The 18029-nt window shown below is 47.8% G+C and overlaps 1 protein-coding gene across 6 annotated transcripts in view; it reads right to left on the reverse strand.

Moving 5' to 3' along the window:
• Positions 1-18029, reverse strand: part of SLC8A1 (solute carrier family 8 member A1) — a 127208-nt gene that overhangs the window by 24151 nt on the left and 85028 nt on the right. For 4 of the 6 annotated variants that reach the window (XM_030490727.1, XM_030490725.1, XM_030490723.1 and 1 more), the window contains exon 3: positions 1709-1815. In XM_030490727.1, coding sequence (XP_030346587.1) covers positions 1709-1815 — 107 coding nt within the window. Of the gene's footprint in view, positions 1-1262; positions 1367-1708; positions 1816-18029 lie in introns of all 6 variants that reach the window. The other 2 variants (XM_030490726.1, XM_030490724.1) reach the window with 1 other exon arrangement.

Below are 18029 nucleotides of genomic sequence, written 5' to 3' on the forward strand. Positions count from 1 at the left end.
AACGTTGAGCCCGCACTGGCCCCCATGAAGGTGGGCAAAGCTGGAGCCGCTGAGTTTAGTTTTCCATGTGTCACTTTATCCTGGCAATGCTGGCTATGCTCCATGATGCCATCGGCATCATTTAATGATATGAATCCCACCTGCAGAGCTGGGCCATGCCAGTATGTCTGATTTTTTAGCCCTGCTTCTGCTAGGTGGTCACATAAACTAGCAGGGAATATGATGGAGAGGATGGAGCAGCTGACCTAAATGGCACCTGCACTGAAGGGGAACGTGGCATCGCTGCCTGATGTGTTTTTAGACTGATATACAGTAGCATGTCTCCACTCAGCATGGGGAACACTGGGGGCCCTTTCTGTCCTGAACTAATAATGTATTACAGCCCCATGCCTGCTGAAGGGAGAGCTTATGTCCCAGAAATTAGAAAGCAGCTCCAAGGCAGACAGACCAAATGCTGCTGCCAATTTTTCACAAAGGCTTTAATGAGGGTCTGTTGTAGGGCAACTAATTATCTTAAGTAACTCTAAAATCGCTTCTTGCTCAGCCACCAATAGTGCACAGAATTAGCTGTTGCCATTAATTTTCACTTAATTTCCTAGCAGGGGAAAAAAAAAAAAATAAAGCATGGAAGAACAAGTAAACTGTATTTTTGGGAGGGTTTGCAGTTGGTTAAGAAATGTGTTGAAGGAGGAAATTGTTTTTATTAATCCTATGAGAAGCTATTATCCAGTGCAGAGCTATGAAACTTTATTTGCGTATAACCTGATTTCTCCTAGACTGATTGCATCTTACGGTATTACCTGCTTGTGCCATGATTCTTAGCTATTTTCAGATCCTAGTGCCAGTGTAAAAAGGCTGGAATTACTGCTCTGGCCATGCATTTTATCTTCTGATAAAAATGATGCAGCGTCGCCTTTTTAATTCTCAAGACTGAAGTTTCTACTCAATTAAATGAAGGTGTAGCTGTAATGTGGCAGGGTATTGCTCTCAAAATGTCTCTGGTGATGCTCATTGTCCCCTGCCTGGGTTCTCTGGGGGCCACCCCAAGAGCTCATCTTGCTCGTGGGGTCCCTTGTGAGTGAGACGGAGTCCTCCCAAAATGAAAGAGGAAAGAAAACAGAGCAAAAAGTGGCCAAGCTTCAGAGGAGGGAGGGCAAAACGGCCGGGAGCCGAAGTGCGAGGAGAAAGGAGTGTGAGAGTAGGGAGACACAGAGAAAGCGGACGGCAGCGTCTCGAGAGCTGGTCTGGTTTTACTCTCACACCTTTCACTCCTCGTCGTAGCCACACCGGGTCCCCAAGCACAAGGAAGAAACTGCACTCTTTCTCATACTCCTCACGGTCAAGTACTCTAAGGGTAATGAATTTCCTGTGGGAACACAAGACAAAGGCAAACACATGATTGGCATCACACATGCATGCAGTTCACATCTGCCCGGGTGCCGTGGTGCCGGAGATGGTTGGATGGGGGGAAGCAGCTGCATATCCCTCCTGGGGCGTATGGGTAAGGGCAGGAGCATCCCCATCACCCAGCCAGGTTTGGACCATGGTGGGATGGGGCATGTCTGATTTTAGGGGAGATGGGAAGCGTCCTCACTCCTGCCCTTTTCCATAGGCGTTGGGGATGTGAGCTCAGTGTTGCAGGTGCCAGGTATGAGTGAGCCAGACAGGGACACACAGGCTGGGCTCAGCCCCGGAGCACGTCCCCCACCTTTCTTCTCACTCATCTCCACCAGCCGGGGTTCCCCGATCTCTAGGTAGAAGGTCTTGTTTTTCTCATACTCCTCATCATCTATCACCTTGATTGATATCGTTTTGCTGGAACAGAGAAGAAGAAATACAGATTCAAGAGTAAGGGGGGAAAAGGGAAGTGGAGAGACAGGGAGGAGGGTAGAAATGGCAGGAGAAGGGGGCTGCGGACAGAAAACAGTGGGTTTGGTAGCACAGGCTGGAAGGGGCAACACAGCTGAAAGCAAAGGGCAGGAGCCGGTGGGCCGAGCTTGCCTTAGGATGAGCATAGACCACAGGATCAAAGCACCAGCAGCTCACAGGGTGCCATCCTCCCCGGCATGGCCAGAGACCATGACTGGATATGACACAGCCTGGACCAGCCTCCCCCAGAAGTGCCTTAGCCCGGGGGCAGCAAGACATGTTCCTTTCCAAACACCCAGGGTACAGAACAGTTTGCACACATTGCGTGGGCTCCCGGGGGTATGAGCACTGGGAACCAGCACAGATCAAGCCTCTGAAAGCACAATTCACTGTTTAAACCAGCTCCTGCACACAGAAAAGGCTCTGTCTCACCAGAAATAGCAGATCCATGCACAGCATCATGATCAGCTGATCAGTTTGGGCTTTGGAGGCTCCAATTTACAAGCTGGAAAGGGATGCTGGAGTTAGGACTTTTTCTTTGGAGGGAACATATGGGAAAGATGGCCTTTCTTGTTAGGTTAGGGTAAATGAAAGCTTCACTGATGGTGAGATTTCACTTCTTTATTTTCCTTTGCAAACAGCACATCCTTCCCCAAGCCTCAAAGGTTTTGGCTCTCCTCTTTGAGAGTTACGGAGCAAGTCTCTTTTCTCACATGGCACAGGGTTGCTGAACTTGCCCCTGTGGTACCAGCAAGGCAGGTCCATAAGCAGAGCCCCTGCTCAGAGCACAGCCACGAAGCATGCACCACAAAGGGCGAAGGCCTTGTAGGAGGCTGTGGCCCTCAGCAGAGAGATTTGCTCCTTGGGGCACCCAATAGAGTGAAAATTGCTTTACCAGGGGGAAAAAAAAATAGCACAGAAGTTGTTTTCCAGCTATTTTCAGGGACTCATGTAAGTAGTCCAGAAACACCCAGCTGAAAGCTGCTTGCCAGAAGGTGACCCAGCATGAGGTACAAGGAGGAACTGGGTAGGAAGGGGACACAACACTACTGTGATCTTTCCTACAGTGCAAAGCCCTTGCAAAGACATGATGGGGGACAAAAATACAGCAGCCCCTGCTCCCGCCTGGAGCTCCCTGTTCACTGTCATGTGCGTGTGGGACAAGGCCCTCCTAATGGCTCTGACCTTGTCCCATACAAGCAATAAGGCAGCAATACCAACAAGAAACCAAAAGGCAATACAGTGACTATATCTGCAGCCCTCTGCTTGCAGCAGCCCTCCTGGCTGGGTTTGCTTCTTCACCACTCTTGATGGCACTGCCCTCCTGCGAATGCTCTTAAACAAATGTCCCAGTCACTCTTCCCCTGCCCAAGCTTGTCCCATCCTTCAGAGAAAAGCCTCTTGTCCCACCCCTGGCTCCTGTGCGCTTTCTATGGGCAGCCAGCACAAGCCAGAGCAGCCCTGGGGCTGCTCTAATATACGATCAAGGAGGATCTGCTGCTCCTAGCAGGTCCCAGCCCTGCAACCCCATAAACATGGAAGAAAGCCACGCTGTAAGGGAGTGAAATTTGGGCCATGCTGCTGTAATTTCTGGCTTTCTCCCTTCCTTGAACGTCTGTACTGCCACCCAGAGCCCCTCTGTTAAGCTGACAAGTATTTGGCAGCAGAGTTGACACTTTATTCAGAGCAAACACCGCCAAGCACTTGGAGGAACAACTAGGATGATTTCTTGTGCTGTTTGCTATGAGTCAGAAGTGTATTAAGTTTGCCCTTCATGCTTATAATGAAACCATTTACTCAAGAGCAAGCGATGGCTATGAAAATTCTAACAATGCAGCAAGGCTCAGTGTAATTGTATTTTATAATGAATATCTGTAATAATTTGTTCTGTTTATAATTATTTCTGCAATAAGTTTGTACATAAGAAAAAATGGTTACCAAGCACACAGCTGATCTTGCTTTGCATTGATGAGTTAGGGGAAATTATTGTGCATTAAAGAACTAACGAAGGATGCAAAAATGCTCTCAGCAACGCTCTCGAAGAGGACCTGACAGAATTAGCGGAATGGCACGATTTCAAAAGCATTACTGACAAAATCAATAATTTTCTTGACAACTCCCATTAAAAATGTACACTGCACTCTGCCCCCATGTATGAAAAAAGGCCTTTCTCAGGAAATTTAATTAAAAAAACTGCCTTCATCAATTCTGAGGGCAGCAGAGGTATCAAGATGTAAACTTCCTATGGGTGTCCTCTGCCTTGCAGCGCGTGGCATTCCCCAAAGCCCCATGAAATAATTCTCACGGAAAAATCCTGAGTGCCAATTAAAAACCCTGTTGCTAATGCTTAGACCCAACATCAATAGGACTTCCTTGAATAATGTGGCCTCGGCGCCTTAAATGCCACTGCCAAAGGGTGCTGCTCTTCTATAGTTTTCCAAGTGATCTCTCTAGGGTGCAAGCCAAGTGCTCTTTGTTGAGTAGATATGTGCACTGCTGCTGTTCCTGCTGTACAAGGTTGTTGGGAAAAAGGAACGGAGGAACAAATGTCAAGTCTGCTTTCTGAATGAATCTCCAGTGAGCAAGAATAGCTGAGGTCAGTTTGTCCCCACGATGAGATTGCAATCCCAGAGAAAAGGATTTCCTCCTAATAGTGTTTGAGATCACATCTGTTTGAGAAATAACAAATTACGTGAAAATAACACAGGCTATTCTTAGAGCATGCCTTATCTCCACTGCACTGCCTTTTGCCTGCTACAAAGCCCCTCTGCAGCCACACATGTGGAGATGTGGCAGGGTTTGATCAGTGGAGAAAGAGGAGGATCAGGCAACTCCACACTACCCTGCATTAGAGCAAGGACTGCTTTATACAGTAATCTAGGATGTGCACTGGTTGCACTGATGACACCCTGCTCTTGAGGGACCCTCTGACATGGTCTTTGCTTGTCAATTCTCCCAGGCAGAGATATGTTTAATAGCACAGGCTGTGATGCTGTGAGCAGCATTGGGCTAGCGTGGGGCTGTCTCTGCAGCCCACGCATTGCAGCCCTTGTTGCCAGTGGCCTCACTTAGTCCTGTGCTCCTGCTGCATTCAATGTCCAGTTTTGCAAGCATGCTGCCTGCAGTCCTCTTTTCCAGAGGTACATAGAACCATAGAATGGTTTAGGTTGGAAGAAACCTTGAAGCTCATCCAGTTCCAAACGCCTTGTATGCCCCAGGCCCCGTCCGTCCTGGCCTTTGGACACTGCCAGGGATGAGGCAGCCACAGCTTCTCTGGGCAACCTGTGCCAGGGTCTCATCACCCTCACAGAGAAGAACTTCTGCCTAAGATCTCATCTAAATCTCCTCTCTGTCAGTTTAAAGCCTTTCCCCCTTGTTCTATCCCTACAGGCCCTCATCAAAAGTCCCTCTCTGGCTTTCTTGTAGCCCCTTTAGGCACTGGAAGCAGCTGTGCAGGACTGATTTTCTTGCATTAGAATACATGGTGCGAATGAAGCAGACCAGGAGTGCCTGGCAGAGGCAGGACAGCTTGCTAAGGCTCATGGTGTGATGTGGGCTGAAGCACTGAGTGCAGCAGCTGAGATGTCTGCTCCTTGGCTTCCCTAGCTGGACACAATGGGATGAAGTATGCCAAGAGCTGAAGTCCCAACAGTGCAAGTACCTACTGAAATGTGCATTTAAAATTTCTTTCTCCCATGGCTCAGGGGCTCTTTCAGCACAAGATGAGATACTGCTTGTGTAAACAGAAAACAAAAGGGACTGTATAGCACCCTGAAAAACCCACTGCTGAGTCACTGCGGGGACAGAAACCAGGAGTCCCAAATCCATGAGACAGCAGGGAAAAAATGAAAGATTAAAACAGAAGATTAAAGCAGCCTCTAAACCATTATACATTTTCTTCACTTCATGCCAATCTGGAGTCAATCTAGATGGTGTTTCCAAGCTGTTCCTCAAATCCCCCCAGAGGTCTAGAATCAGCTTTGATTTGAGGATGAAAGTGGTGTTTCTGCCACAACCTAACATCTCCAGGAGCTTGGCATTTAAGCCAAACCATGAGTCAAGATACCATGAGTGTGCAACACCACAGCCCTTGAAAAGCTGGATTTTTTTTCCTGCCTTTTTCTTTGGTCACACTGCAGGTGAGAAAGAACAATTCCTGGAGCATCTCTCCAGCAGATTTGGGTGCAGAGGGCTAGAGGTCCCTTTGCTGACCCAAGTTGTGAGTTGGCCTAAACCACCACGCTTGGCACATCTCCTGCCTTCCTCTCTGCTCACTGCAGTGACCCTCAGTGACACCACGGCACAAGTTTGCAGCAAACCACTGCTGCTGCTGGAGTTCTCCTCCCATTGGTGCTGAGTCCATTTCACCTGAGCTAAAGAGCCCTGCTTTGGCTTGAAGACTGAGGGCATCCATGGTGCATCCAACTGTCTGCATTTCTGTACTGGAAATTGCTCTTCCCTGAGCCTGTAGCCAAGGCAATTGCTGAGGGAATGAGTTTCATCTCATTTCCATGTACCGGAAATCAAAGAATAAAACAAATCTTGCAGAACTGCAGCTCCAGCTCTTCTCCTCTTGCTGACACCCAGCACCAAAAAGAGAAGGATGGTATCTTCGTGAACATTGCATACAAATCTCTGACATCGCTCCAAGTCCAATGGTCTCCATCAGGATTTAGTTTCCATTTCAAACCCTGCTATTTCATTTGAACTGCAAAGGTGTTTTAACAGAGCATTCCCACACAACCCTTAGTTACAACAGCCCACAGAAAAGTCCTCCTGGCTGGTGATGCTGGTGCACCAAGGGAAGAACTGCTACACCCTATTGGACCCAATGGCCATCCAGCACAGCCTCTTCTTTGAACTGCCAAGAGCAGCTTGGAGTAGGAGGATATAAAAGCAGGATGGGCATATATACAGTATTTCCAACTGATGCTCTCCTAACCCCCAGATTTTCCTAGCCAGACCAGGTTTCTGTGTATTTAGCTATGCTCTGCAGATTTCTTCCATTTCCGTTTGAGCTTGGCTAAGCTTTTGGCATTTATGGTGTCTCATATGCTAGGGAGAGTGATGCAATTGATAATGCCAGCTCAGTGTCATGGACAGCAAATAGCTGCTCTGAGGAAGTGATGTGTACTTGGCACAAGTATGCCAGCCCACCTGTGATTTTTGGGCGCATCTCTGGAAAGGGCCAGATCTCAAGGAGCAGAGACGTCTCAGCTCCAGCACTCACTTCCTACTGCTGCTCAGATTCAGCATGGTGAAAGGTGGTTTTCATTGCTGCATAATGCATATCTTAGCTCTCTTTCAGAACTGTAGTCCTGCCTTTTTAACATTACTTTTTTTTTTTTTTTTAATTATTGACAGAATGAGGCCATCTACCTCCATTGTTGGAGATGTTCAAAGCTTGCCTGAGCAACTTGTTTTAGCTTTGATGTTGGCCCTCTGAGAAGAGGTTGGACCAGAGACCTTCTAATCCAGAGACCTTCTAATCTGGACATCTTGCCCACCTCAACCCTGCTGTGCACCTTGATCAGAGATCTAGCAGCTAAGAAAGCATCATTGTGCCTAGATCACCCACGAGCTGGAGCTGGAATAGAGAAGTATTGCTCATAGCCAGTAATGGTGTCTCCAGCGGGCCAGGAAAATGTTCATCTCTAAACACACAACCAACTATAGCAGTCAGTAACTAGCTTACCAGTGAGAACATGGCATGGTGTCACTGCCTGGACAGACAGACACTTATTCCTGAATCAATAGAGAGAACAATATACTTATGGAGCTTGTCACCCATCCAGCTTTCACTGATCACCCAGGAGAACTACATGAGTAGCTTGGAGGACTTTCAATTGCAGATTCATAGTTAAAACATTGAGGGTAGGCAGTAGGGAGTGGATCCTGTTGCCTAAGTTTGGTGCTGCCAGCTCTGACCCCTCAACAGCCAAATATTTCCCACCCAGAGGTTCAGTGATCACAGCGAGAATGTACCGCTGTGATTGAGGGATGCTCCTTCTGGAGGTGATATGTCAAAGCCACAACCATTCCAGCTGCCCATTCCAGCATGTGTTCTCAGTTTGTGGAGGAAGCCGCCACACTGATTTCTCATACATCTGTTCGCCAGCCAGTCACTTAATTAGCTGAAGTTAAAGCTTGCCATGAGGGACGGGCACGTGGCTTGGGAGACTCCTTGCCTCGTGCAGCTCGTGTGAGAGTGTAGAGGGCTGTACAGCAGTGTAGAAAGGCAAGCAGGTGTCTCTATGGGACCTAGTCTTGTAGGGCATAAAGTTCCCAAATCATTCCCCTCACTACAAGAGACGTTGAGGGGCTGGTGTGGGTCCAGAGAAGGGCAATGAAGCTGGTGAAGGGCCTGAAGCACACGTGTGATGAGGAATGGCTCAGGAGACTGGGAGTGTTTAGTCTGGAGAAACGACGGCTCGGGGAGGGACCTTATCGCTCTCTACAACTACCTGAAAGGACGTTCTAGTGAGGGGAGGGTTGGTCCCTTCTCCCAAGTAACAAGTGATGATAGGATGAGAGGAAACAGCCTCAAGCTGCACCAGGGGAGGTTTAGATTGGATATTGGGAAAAATCTCTTCACTGAGAGAGTGGTCAGGCATTGGAACAGGCTGCCCAGGGAAGTGGTGGAATTGCCATACCTGGAAGTGCTTAAAAAGTGTGTAGGCCCTTAGTGACATGGTTCAGTGGTGGCCTTGGCAGTCCTGGGGTAACTGTTGGACTTGATGATCTTAAAGGTCTTTTCCAATCTAGTTGATTCTATGATTCTATGACCATCATCAGGGCTGGGCACCACCAGAGACAGCAGCCAGGGCCATGCAAACTGCTCCCATATCTGTTTCTGCAGCAGACAACTCTTCTGACTGGGGCATCAGAGAGTGCTTTTATGCACTTATCAGCTTTATCCCTCAAACTTCTGACAGCTACTTGAGGAGGGAAGCTGTCTTGTTGCTGGGAACAAAAAGGAGTAGATCAGGCTTTTATTCCACCAGTTGACAACAAAATTGCACCTGATGGTGAGGTGGTGACAGCCTCGTACGTAGAGAGACACCCGGGTCTGTGGTGGAGGTGTTCATCCCAGTGCAGGGAATGTGTGCCTGGCAGGAGACACACGAGAGGGCAACGTGATGCTTTTTCAGCCAGTGCAGGGATGCACCTTCCTGAGCGACAGAAGATACACAGAAATGGGCCAGATTATGCAAACAACCTTGTGTCACACATAATTTTAGCTGTTACCCAGTGGTCTCTGACAGAGGACAGGGTTCACTAGGGTTTCTGTCCCTGCTGATGGGATCCCATGGATCACCCGTGCAGGGTCCTTCACTGACTCAAGCCTTCCTGAATGAAATATCTGTATGTCATGAAAACTGTGCCTGCAGTGTGCTGCAAACATGACATGGAGGGCAAAGGAAAACCTGCCTAAAGCTAAGCCTGACGCATGCATTGGGAACTGTGGATGTGAGCTGATCTGATGTGGCAGCTTGGTTTGCTGGTCCAGCAGCCCAGGTCTGCACAGTCCAGTGCCTAAAAACACCATGATCGAGCAGTCCAGCCTGGGCACTGCAAACAAAGGGAAGGGGAACTGGTCCCGCTATGCTCCCCCCACCTCTGGAGCCAAAATTAATCTGGCTGCTCTTGTTTTCTTGTTGCCCTCCACCTCCTTCTCCAAGGTTTGCTGAATCAATTTTTGTAAGACCGCAGGGCTGTGTTGTCACTTCCATGGCTGCAAAAACCAACCAGTCCCCTGGCCTCAGGATGCACTGATTTTAAATGACAACATAAGGCTCAAATATATAACACTGGCCTGCTCCAGAGCACCACTACCAGGACAATACTGGAAGAGGATCCAGCCAGCTCTTTCTTGGCCTTAGGGAGATACAAGATGTGAGATGTGGTTTGCAGAGACAGGAGGACTGAGAGCTGTTGCTGCTCAGAGCTGACAGATGACAGGTGCAGCTGATGCTCAGTGCCTCAGAAAACACTTTTCAGGAGCAACAATTGCCAGGTAAGACGATTTCACATGCTAGACTGAACACTGCTTGACTTTCCTCTTAGGAGGACCATATTGGACAGGATTTGTCAGACCAGAAATGCATTTTTTTCAATGTTTGTTCTGACTGACTGTAAATTTTGCACTCTGGCTAACACACTTCTTCATTCTCTGCCAATGTCACATCTTGTAAAGGACCAGCTAGGCAAAGATGCATGGCACTCTCTTGATCTGCCGCAAAACAGGACCTGAGCCCTAGGTCATGCTTGAATGTTTTGCTGTCCGAGGACAGCTGAAGGAGTGACCTTTCCTTTCCCATGGCCCTGGATGCAGTAACACCAGTAAACAGTGCTGCTGTTGTTCTTTCCCAATCCCATTGCTATCATGTCTAGTGATCTAGTGGTCGTGATCCACAGTCCTTAAAGCTCCCAGGGTGCCTGCTGGAGGCAGGATCACTGGGGGATCAAACAGGACAGACTCCATCTAGATCAGTATCTCAATCTCCAAGGACAGCAGGCACAAGCAGTGCAATACAACTGACAACAACTAGGAGGGAAAACACATTTGTTGTGAATTTGATCAAAACCACCCCCAACGGCAATTGCTTAAGACGCCTGGGAAAGCTGACAGAGCAGAAATAACTTCTCCCCTGGCTTGGCACAACCCTGCCCGTGCCAGCTAAAAACTAACATTAGTCCCTAAAAATTCAGCCCATGCTGCAAGCAAGTGATTGACTGCCCAGGGCTCAGCCCAGCCCAATACCTTTGCTCAGTATAAACCCCTGCAAAACACAGTTCTAGGTCTGCAGGATTCAGGGACAAAATTTGGCATTTCCCCCCAGTATGCCTTTTTGGGATCTTCTCCTAGTACTTGGCTGGTCAGTCAGGTCTGTGGGTAATGCAGGCAGGTACACAAAGGGGACAGAAAATAGCTCCAGTGTTTCATAATGCTCCACCAGCAAGATTAGCCCTGGTTCACACAGAGGTGAGTGATCGGAGTGGCGTATTGCAGGGAAACGATGTGTGCTGAGCTGGGCTAAAGAGAGGTCAAGGCTGGATTTGAAACCTCTGCTGGAAAACTTGAAACGAAAAACAAGAATGGTAAGAAATAAAATAATGAAGGGGTTTGTGTGGGAGAGGACCTCTGGATCAAACCCCTATCCCTTTCCCTGATTGTTCTCGTACATGTTTTCCCTGAGAAAAACAACTGGAAACTCATACAAGTGCTCCTTGCTTCTCTATGCAAGTGAATGCGCATGTGGCTTTTCTTTACAGCCAGGTCCCCCCTTATGCCAATAATTGCTCTAACCTTTCCAATAAATAGGAGTTGCTCTTCCCTGTGTGCCCCTGGCATAGTTGCCATGACAATGCTCCTCAAACAGGAGACGTCACTCTTTTAGTGAAATGGCTTTGACACTCACCGAAATGTATTTCAATGAGCAGCGGCCAGCAAAGGGGACATTTCTGCAGCCCTGTAAATCATTCAGCAAATTTAGCTGACTAAACAAAACATAATAGGTCCATGTCTAAAAGCATGGCTTCAGCATCAGTAGCCGGGATTCAAGGAAGCCCAAAATATATCTGCTGCACATCAGCTGCTCCAACATCACCACTGCAGCAAGGTTTTATATCAGTCTTAGCAGTGCTTCCCTCCCAAGGAAGGCACATTTTGAATCCCACTTGCCTGGCTTTCAGGGCAAGGTTGAATTTCCCTTGTTGTTTGGGAAGACACTGGACAAGGGCTCTTGATTGTGCCCTACCACTCTGCCAGGGCTGCTGACAGGTAGCTCTGCTGCTGGAAAAGAAGCTGTATGTTGGAAAAGGAGAGGACGAGGGGATGCTCAGTGACAGCAGATGACATGCCACAGAAATTCAAAGGGCAAACATCAATATCGAATGTGCAGGTTCCCTTTCAGGAGCAGTATTCAGCTTCATTTTAACTGAATGCTCAGTCATGGATGCATCTGACTCCTGTTATTTGCTGGCTGGCCCCAAAGAACAGCCCCCTCTTTTCAAGACACCCCCCCAGAGCTGTTGGAGTGATGACCCAAATGCAGGATCTGGTCCTCCTGATGGTGTTGCAGAAATAAGGACTTCACCACCACTACATTTAGCATCCTTTGCCTAGCGATGCAAGCAACTGACTCACGACTTGGAAGGTACCTGTGACTGAACCTGTGACTGCTTACACTGGCATGCCCTGCTGCTCTCAACAGCTTCTGTGCCAACTTGGCAAAACACGTGTGCATGCACACACACACGCACACAAGTTGCAGTCAAACTGCTGAACAAAATGACATCTGCTTCAACACGTGGTGTGTGCATGTGTGCAGGTGTGATTTGCATTTGCAAGGGCAGCATACAGCAAGCATCCGACCTGTTCTCCCTGTGGGAGCCCTGCTTGATGCTAGTGGACTCCTAAGCTACAGAAAACCCTTTTGACTTTTCATGAGCTTGTCGCTGTCACACTGAACTTTTATCAGAAGTTGTAAGTAATCTCCTGTCAAGGGAGGTTCAAGTGCAGTGTTCATATTTTGGCAATTTAAATGACTGGCTGCAGAGTTCATCACTGGTCCTTTGGCAAGTCACCCCTTCTGGACCAATACTGAGGGTTACCTGACTGTATAAAAGACATGAAACCTCTGACTACCAGCATATGAAATGTGTTATTATACAAGCCTGAAGCATTAGGGACGCTAATTTCTGAAGACCACAACCTAAGCCATGAGCTACACCCCAATGCCATGCAGTGCTGTCACTTTGCCACAAGGCAAGCTCTGCGAGGGAGGTGATGCAGACCTACCCAGAGATAAAGCCAGCAAACTCAGAACAGGCCCTGTAAAATACTCCACAGCCACCCCCAGAAAGGGGCTGCTGCTATGGCAATGATGCCTCAAGAAGTGACAGTGTTTGGAGCATAAAGTCAAGAAACGACTTAATGTCATTTAATGTCACCTTGATCTTAAGGTCCTTCCCAACCCTAACCGTTCTATTATTCTATGAAACGATGCCAAAATCTCAACCCTAAGTTCTGCACTAAAGGTACTGCTGGGTGTTTTCTTACTGCTGTTCCCATCCTTTGGGGATGGCTCTGGCCAAAAAAGAGCATGCGATGAGGTAGACTGGCAACAGCAGGGCTCCTCTCTGTCCCAAGTCTAGAAAGACACTACATGGAGGGGACAAACTTGGCCCCCAGGCTTGGCTCTGAACGGAGCAGTACAATGGGGAAAGCTGTTCTGCCTTTGAAATCTGTCTCTCTGGACACAACTTGTTTTCAGAAAGAAGGAATAGAAAAAGAAAGGAAAGAGATGATTTTACCTCCTCTGGCTGGAAACACAGCCAAGCCTTTAGACAGTTTGGGAGTTGTTTTCATTTTACTATTTTCTTTCCCCCTTCCTTTGCAATGAGTTGCCTCTCCAGAAGGCAGAGGTAAAAAGAGTGTCAGCTGAGACCTAAGATGGGATTTTTCCCCCGTCTTTTCAAAGACCTCCAGATCTTTAGGAGCTGCCAGTGATTAATGCCCATCCCCTTGTAGGGACCTTTCTGAAACTGCCCCAAGACGACCTTAATGTCCTCGGGCTGCTGTGTCCCGACAGAGGAAGGCACTAGAAGATGTGCAGGGCTGTGTTACCCCTGGTGGAGAGTGTCACAGCAAGGACCTGTTTTCTGTCCCTGACAAAGGGTTTTGCCACTCCGATGGCTGCAGCATCCGGACAAGGGCTACTCCAGTAGAGGTTCCCTGCTGCTGGACACACTCGAGGCTGGGAGCTCGTGAACAATTCCAAGAGCCACTGCTCACACTGTGTGACTGACACGCTGTTTGTTTACTGCCAAATAAATTAAACTGTGAAATATGGCCCTGTCAACTGGAACTCTGTGTATAAAAACCCTTTGAAAGAGACACCAGGTCTCCTTAAATCCCCAGTGATACATGGGGTTGAAGCTTTGGGAGAGCACAAAACAAACACACATTTCCTAAGGCTCCCTCCCAGTGCCGAGATAGGCAGGAAACCAACCCCACAAAGAGGATGAAAAATTCTGCTTCTGTCTCCAGTTACCAAGGAGATTGTTCAAACAAAGCTAAAATAAGAGGAACCAAGTGGCCAAGAGAAACGTGAGCGTGGAAGAACACTCAAGTGCTTTGTGACATCTTGCTGCCTTACATGATGGGCAGGGTCCATGTGATGGGCTCAACCTTGTCCAGCAGTCCTTCCTCTCCTCCTGGGGGGAAAAAGTCCATGTTTCACTTTACATGCCCTTGGGTGAAAATGGCAAGGAGCATTTACAAATGGCAATAAAGAAAAGTCTTTGCCCAGAGAGGCCTCAGCCGTGTGTCAGTCCCATTTATGGCAGCAGGACGCAGCGTTTGGTGCCCTCAGCCTAGACCCATCTCTGTGTGTTAAGGCCATCAGAGGAGACCTCCCCTGGGAGCAAGCTAAATCCAGCTATACGTGGGGCTAAAAATTACTCCCCTTTGTGGCCAATTCAGCAGCTCCAGTGCTCATCTATGAGCTGGGAGGACTGGTGGGTATATAGAATGCTAGATGGAAAATCCTACTGTAGAGCCCTGTAGACACACACATTGCTGGATTTGCTCCTGAGACAGTCAAAGGAGAGAAGCCAAAGCCCACCAAAGACAGTGCTCTCTTAAGCCCCATGGGTTGCACACCCCATGTCAAGGGCTGCTCTGTGTCCAGCTGCATGTTGCTGTTGATGCTGGAAACTTCTGATATTATGTGGAAGAGGTGATTCCCACACAAATTCCAGAGCCTGGGAGCTGGTTACTATGCCTTGGCAACCCTTAGTCAAGACAAGAAGAGTGTAAAGTTCCCGGATGCTGTTTCTCCAGCTGATCCCCATGTCTTACATATGCTCATGCAGATGCCTGGTGCCATCCAGGCTTTGAGTCAGAGTATGTCAAAGCGCCTGTCATTAAACTTGCCCATGACTTTCCACTGTTTTCGAGTTTCAGTTTCTTGCTACTTTAGCCATTCAGACTGAAACTTTCCACGTGGAGTGACCACTGCTGAGACAGCTATGAAAAGTCCCACTATTTTCACCACTAAAGACTCAGCTTTGGGAAAAAAGATACGCTGCTTTACCCATGCAAACATTTTTTTTCCTAAACACCATATTGAGTAATTCTGTCTTCCTCATGCTTTGCTGCAGAGGATGAAACTTAGCAGAAGGATGTCTCCAGAGTTTAGGATGTGCCAATCCCATAAAAATCTGCTTAAATTAGACCAAGTTCTAAGACTCTAAAAACTTGCAAAATGCGTAGGCTTCTTCGAACTGGCAGCTCAAGGTCTTGGAAGATTTCATCTGCTCTGGAAATGCTCCATCCTCTCCCAGTGCCAAACCTGCCTTTACACAGGCTGTGTCCTCAGCAGGGCTTTCCCTGTGCCTAGGAGCCACTTGGGAGCTCTGGCTGCAACAGGGGAGCTGGCTGGCCTGGGTGCCCATAGCAGGCTCAGGCACAGGGCCTGGGGAAATCCCATATCCATGCCTCCTCTCCTCCTCTTTACCGTTGGACTCTGAGCTATGAATCATAGAATGGTTAGGAGTAGAAAGCACCTTAAGATCATCTAATTCCAACCCCGTGCCATAGGCAGGGACTCCAAGTACATGGAGTCCCCCACTTGCTGTGAGGGTGACAGGCTCTCCACAATAATTTTGGTAGCACTCCTCATCAGCTTGTGATAGGTGGGCAATGAAGCTTGCTGGGGCATCTACACCTGCCCCCTCATACTCAGCCTGGGATCTGCAGGGGATGATTCTCCTTTTTCAGCTATTCTGATCCTGAGCTAAATGTAGTGAGCCAGGGCTGCTGGGGAAAGCCAGAGGCAAATGGCTGGCATTTAATTCTGGGCCAAAGCACTTGGCTTGGTGGGACCATGCCCCAACCTGCCCACTGCGTTGGCTGGCTGCAGATGGAGTGATGCTGCAGAAGAAAAACTGGGAAGGGCAATTTAAAACCAAAAGACTTTGAAACATTTAAAGCACAAAGAGGTAGAAACACATCACAGTATTGTGCTCAGGAGTTTCTCCTAGCCTGGGCCTGGTGGGAACCACAGGGATGGTTTAGGAGCTGTTGGGTGGAAGTAAGGCAGGAGGGAGGCCAAGGGAACAACAGAGTCCTCTACCAGTGCAAAGCCTGTGAGGGGAAGAAAGAGAAAGAGAAACAAAGCTAGCATTAATTGCCTTTGGCTCCAGAAAGCCATGCTGTCAATGGCAATTAGAGTGTAAACTAAAAAAGGTGCTTTTAAGAAGATTTCCTTGTCAGGATTCAAGGAAATTGTAGCAAAGTGTAGTAAGAGGAAAACAAATTGACCAAACCAACCACCCAGGAAATAAAAGCTACTTTTTTTTATTCTGCCCTTCTTCCTCTCTGAAACTCATTAGCTTTTCCTTCAAGCATGGGTAGGTGCTGTTGTGAGGATATTAGTGCTTTCAAAGAAGAGAATGAAATCTTAGCAGGGTTCAAAGTCCCTGTTTCAAACAGGCTGAGGTGCTCTTCCAAATGCTCTGCGATGCAGCCCCCACTGCTGAAATTCATCACACCAATTCACACCATCTCATTGTGATATCTATTTTTTTAAATGAATATCAGGATGCTTCACTCACCATGAGCATGTTTATTTACTACAGCCAGGTAGGGATCCTCTAGTAGCCACACAGAGTTCTATTTCCTCACCAGAGCTCACATTTTCAAAGCTATTTAGGTGTTTCAGGTTAATTTAAGCCACAATAGCTGTAGCAGGGCTCAAGCACAGTCAGGATTTCTGGCCATATGCCCGCAATCTCCAGTCTGAGACTGAATGGCCAAGAACACATGTGGCAGCACAGTCCCAAAGGCTCAGAAGATGGTACCATCATGTGCAGCAAAATGCATGGGGATCTGGACCAAATCTGGAGAGAAGGGCTGTGAGGATGCACAATAAAGTCAAATTTGCCCCCCCTGCATTTTTCAGCATCTTTTCAGCATGTTTTGACTGCATGAGCAACCTGGTCTAGTGGAAGGTGTCCCTGCCCATGGCAGGGGGTTGGAACTGGATGATCTTAAGGTCCTTTCCAACCCAAATCATTCTGTGACTCTATGTTTGGCCAAGCCAATGTGCCTGGGTGCAACTGCTGCAGCCTTGGACTCAGAGTCCTCCATCTGTAGAGGTGAGCATTTGTTTGCAGTTGCTGTTTCCCCAGAGGTACCTTTGCAGAGCACATTATCAAAAGTCTCTAATTTTATTGGACTTACTCAGGTAAGATGCCAGGAAATGGGGGGAAAAAGAAAAAGCTCAGGAATTTGGAACAGTGCTGCATATAATGTATTTGCTGAGAGACATTTTTAATTTGCTGCCTCCTTTTCTGAGACCTACACAATGTATCAAAAACCATGCTTTTTTTTTCAATAGAACCCTCTAGTAATGGTCTTTATTGTTTTCCAATTCATAGCTGCTAGAGAGCCTGGAGGATTATTCTGCACAGAGCTATAAATGATGCCCCATATTAATGATTGCTTTTACTGATCTTTGGAGGAAAATTCCAGGGGAACTTGTAAAGATGAGATTTCCATTTCTACACCTCAGACAAACAGCTTCATGTCAGAATCTGAGCAGATAGGCAGAAAAGTGTGCTTCCAAGCTCCCAGAAATGCACATAGAAAATCCCAAGGTGTATTCCAAGTGGCTGACAATTTATGTGGATGGGCCCTGCCAGAAAAGCTGTGAATAAAACCCATCTCCAGCTGAAGAGCAAAGAGGACCCTGCACCATGTCCTTGGGCTAGGCAGCATGCTCAGGCATGAGGGAAGACCACCGCTTTTCATGGGGCCAGAATATGTCAATGTTTCCCAACTGAAAGAGTTGTGCTATAAAATGGATCAGAGAAAGGCTGGTTTGAAAGCTGAAGATGATACAGATTTACATCCAGTTCACACAAGATCTAGGTAAAGCCACCAATTCCTCTGCGCTTCCTAAGAGGCAGAGCAAGTCAGCCTGGTTACTTCCTGGCATACGTATAATGTCCCACAAATAGCAGGGCCATGTATATTTAATGGGCACTGGCACACACACACACGCACAGCCTGGAGGCATGCAGAGCTGCAGCAGACACTTGTAGTCTTGATGCTGGCTTGTGTTGGTTTTGCCTTTTAAAGTTCAGAG

The sequence above is a fragment of the Strigops habroptila genome, chromosome 6 (assembly GCF_004027225.2).
Source record: "Strigops habroptila isolate Jane chromosome 6, bStrHab1.2.pri, whole genome shotgun sequence".
NCBI lineage: Eukaryota > Metazoa > Chordata > Aves > Psittaciformes > Psittacidae > Strigops > Strigops habroptila.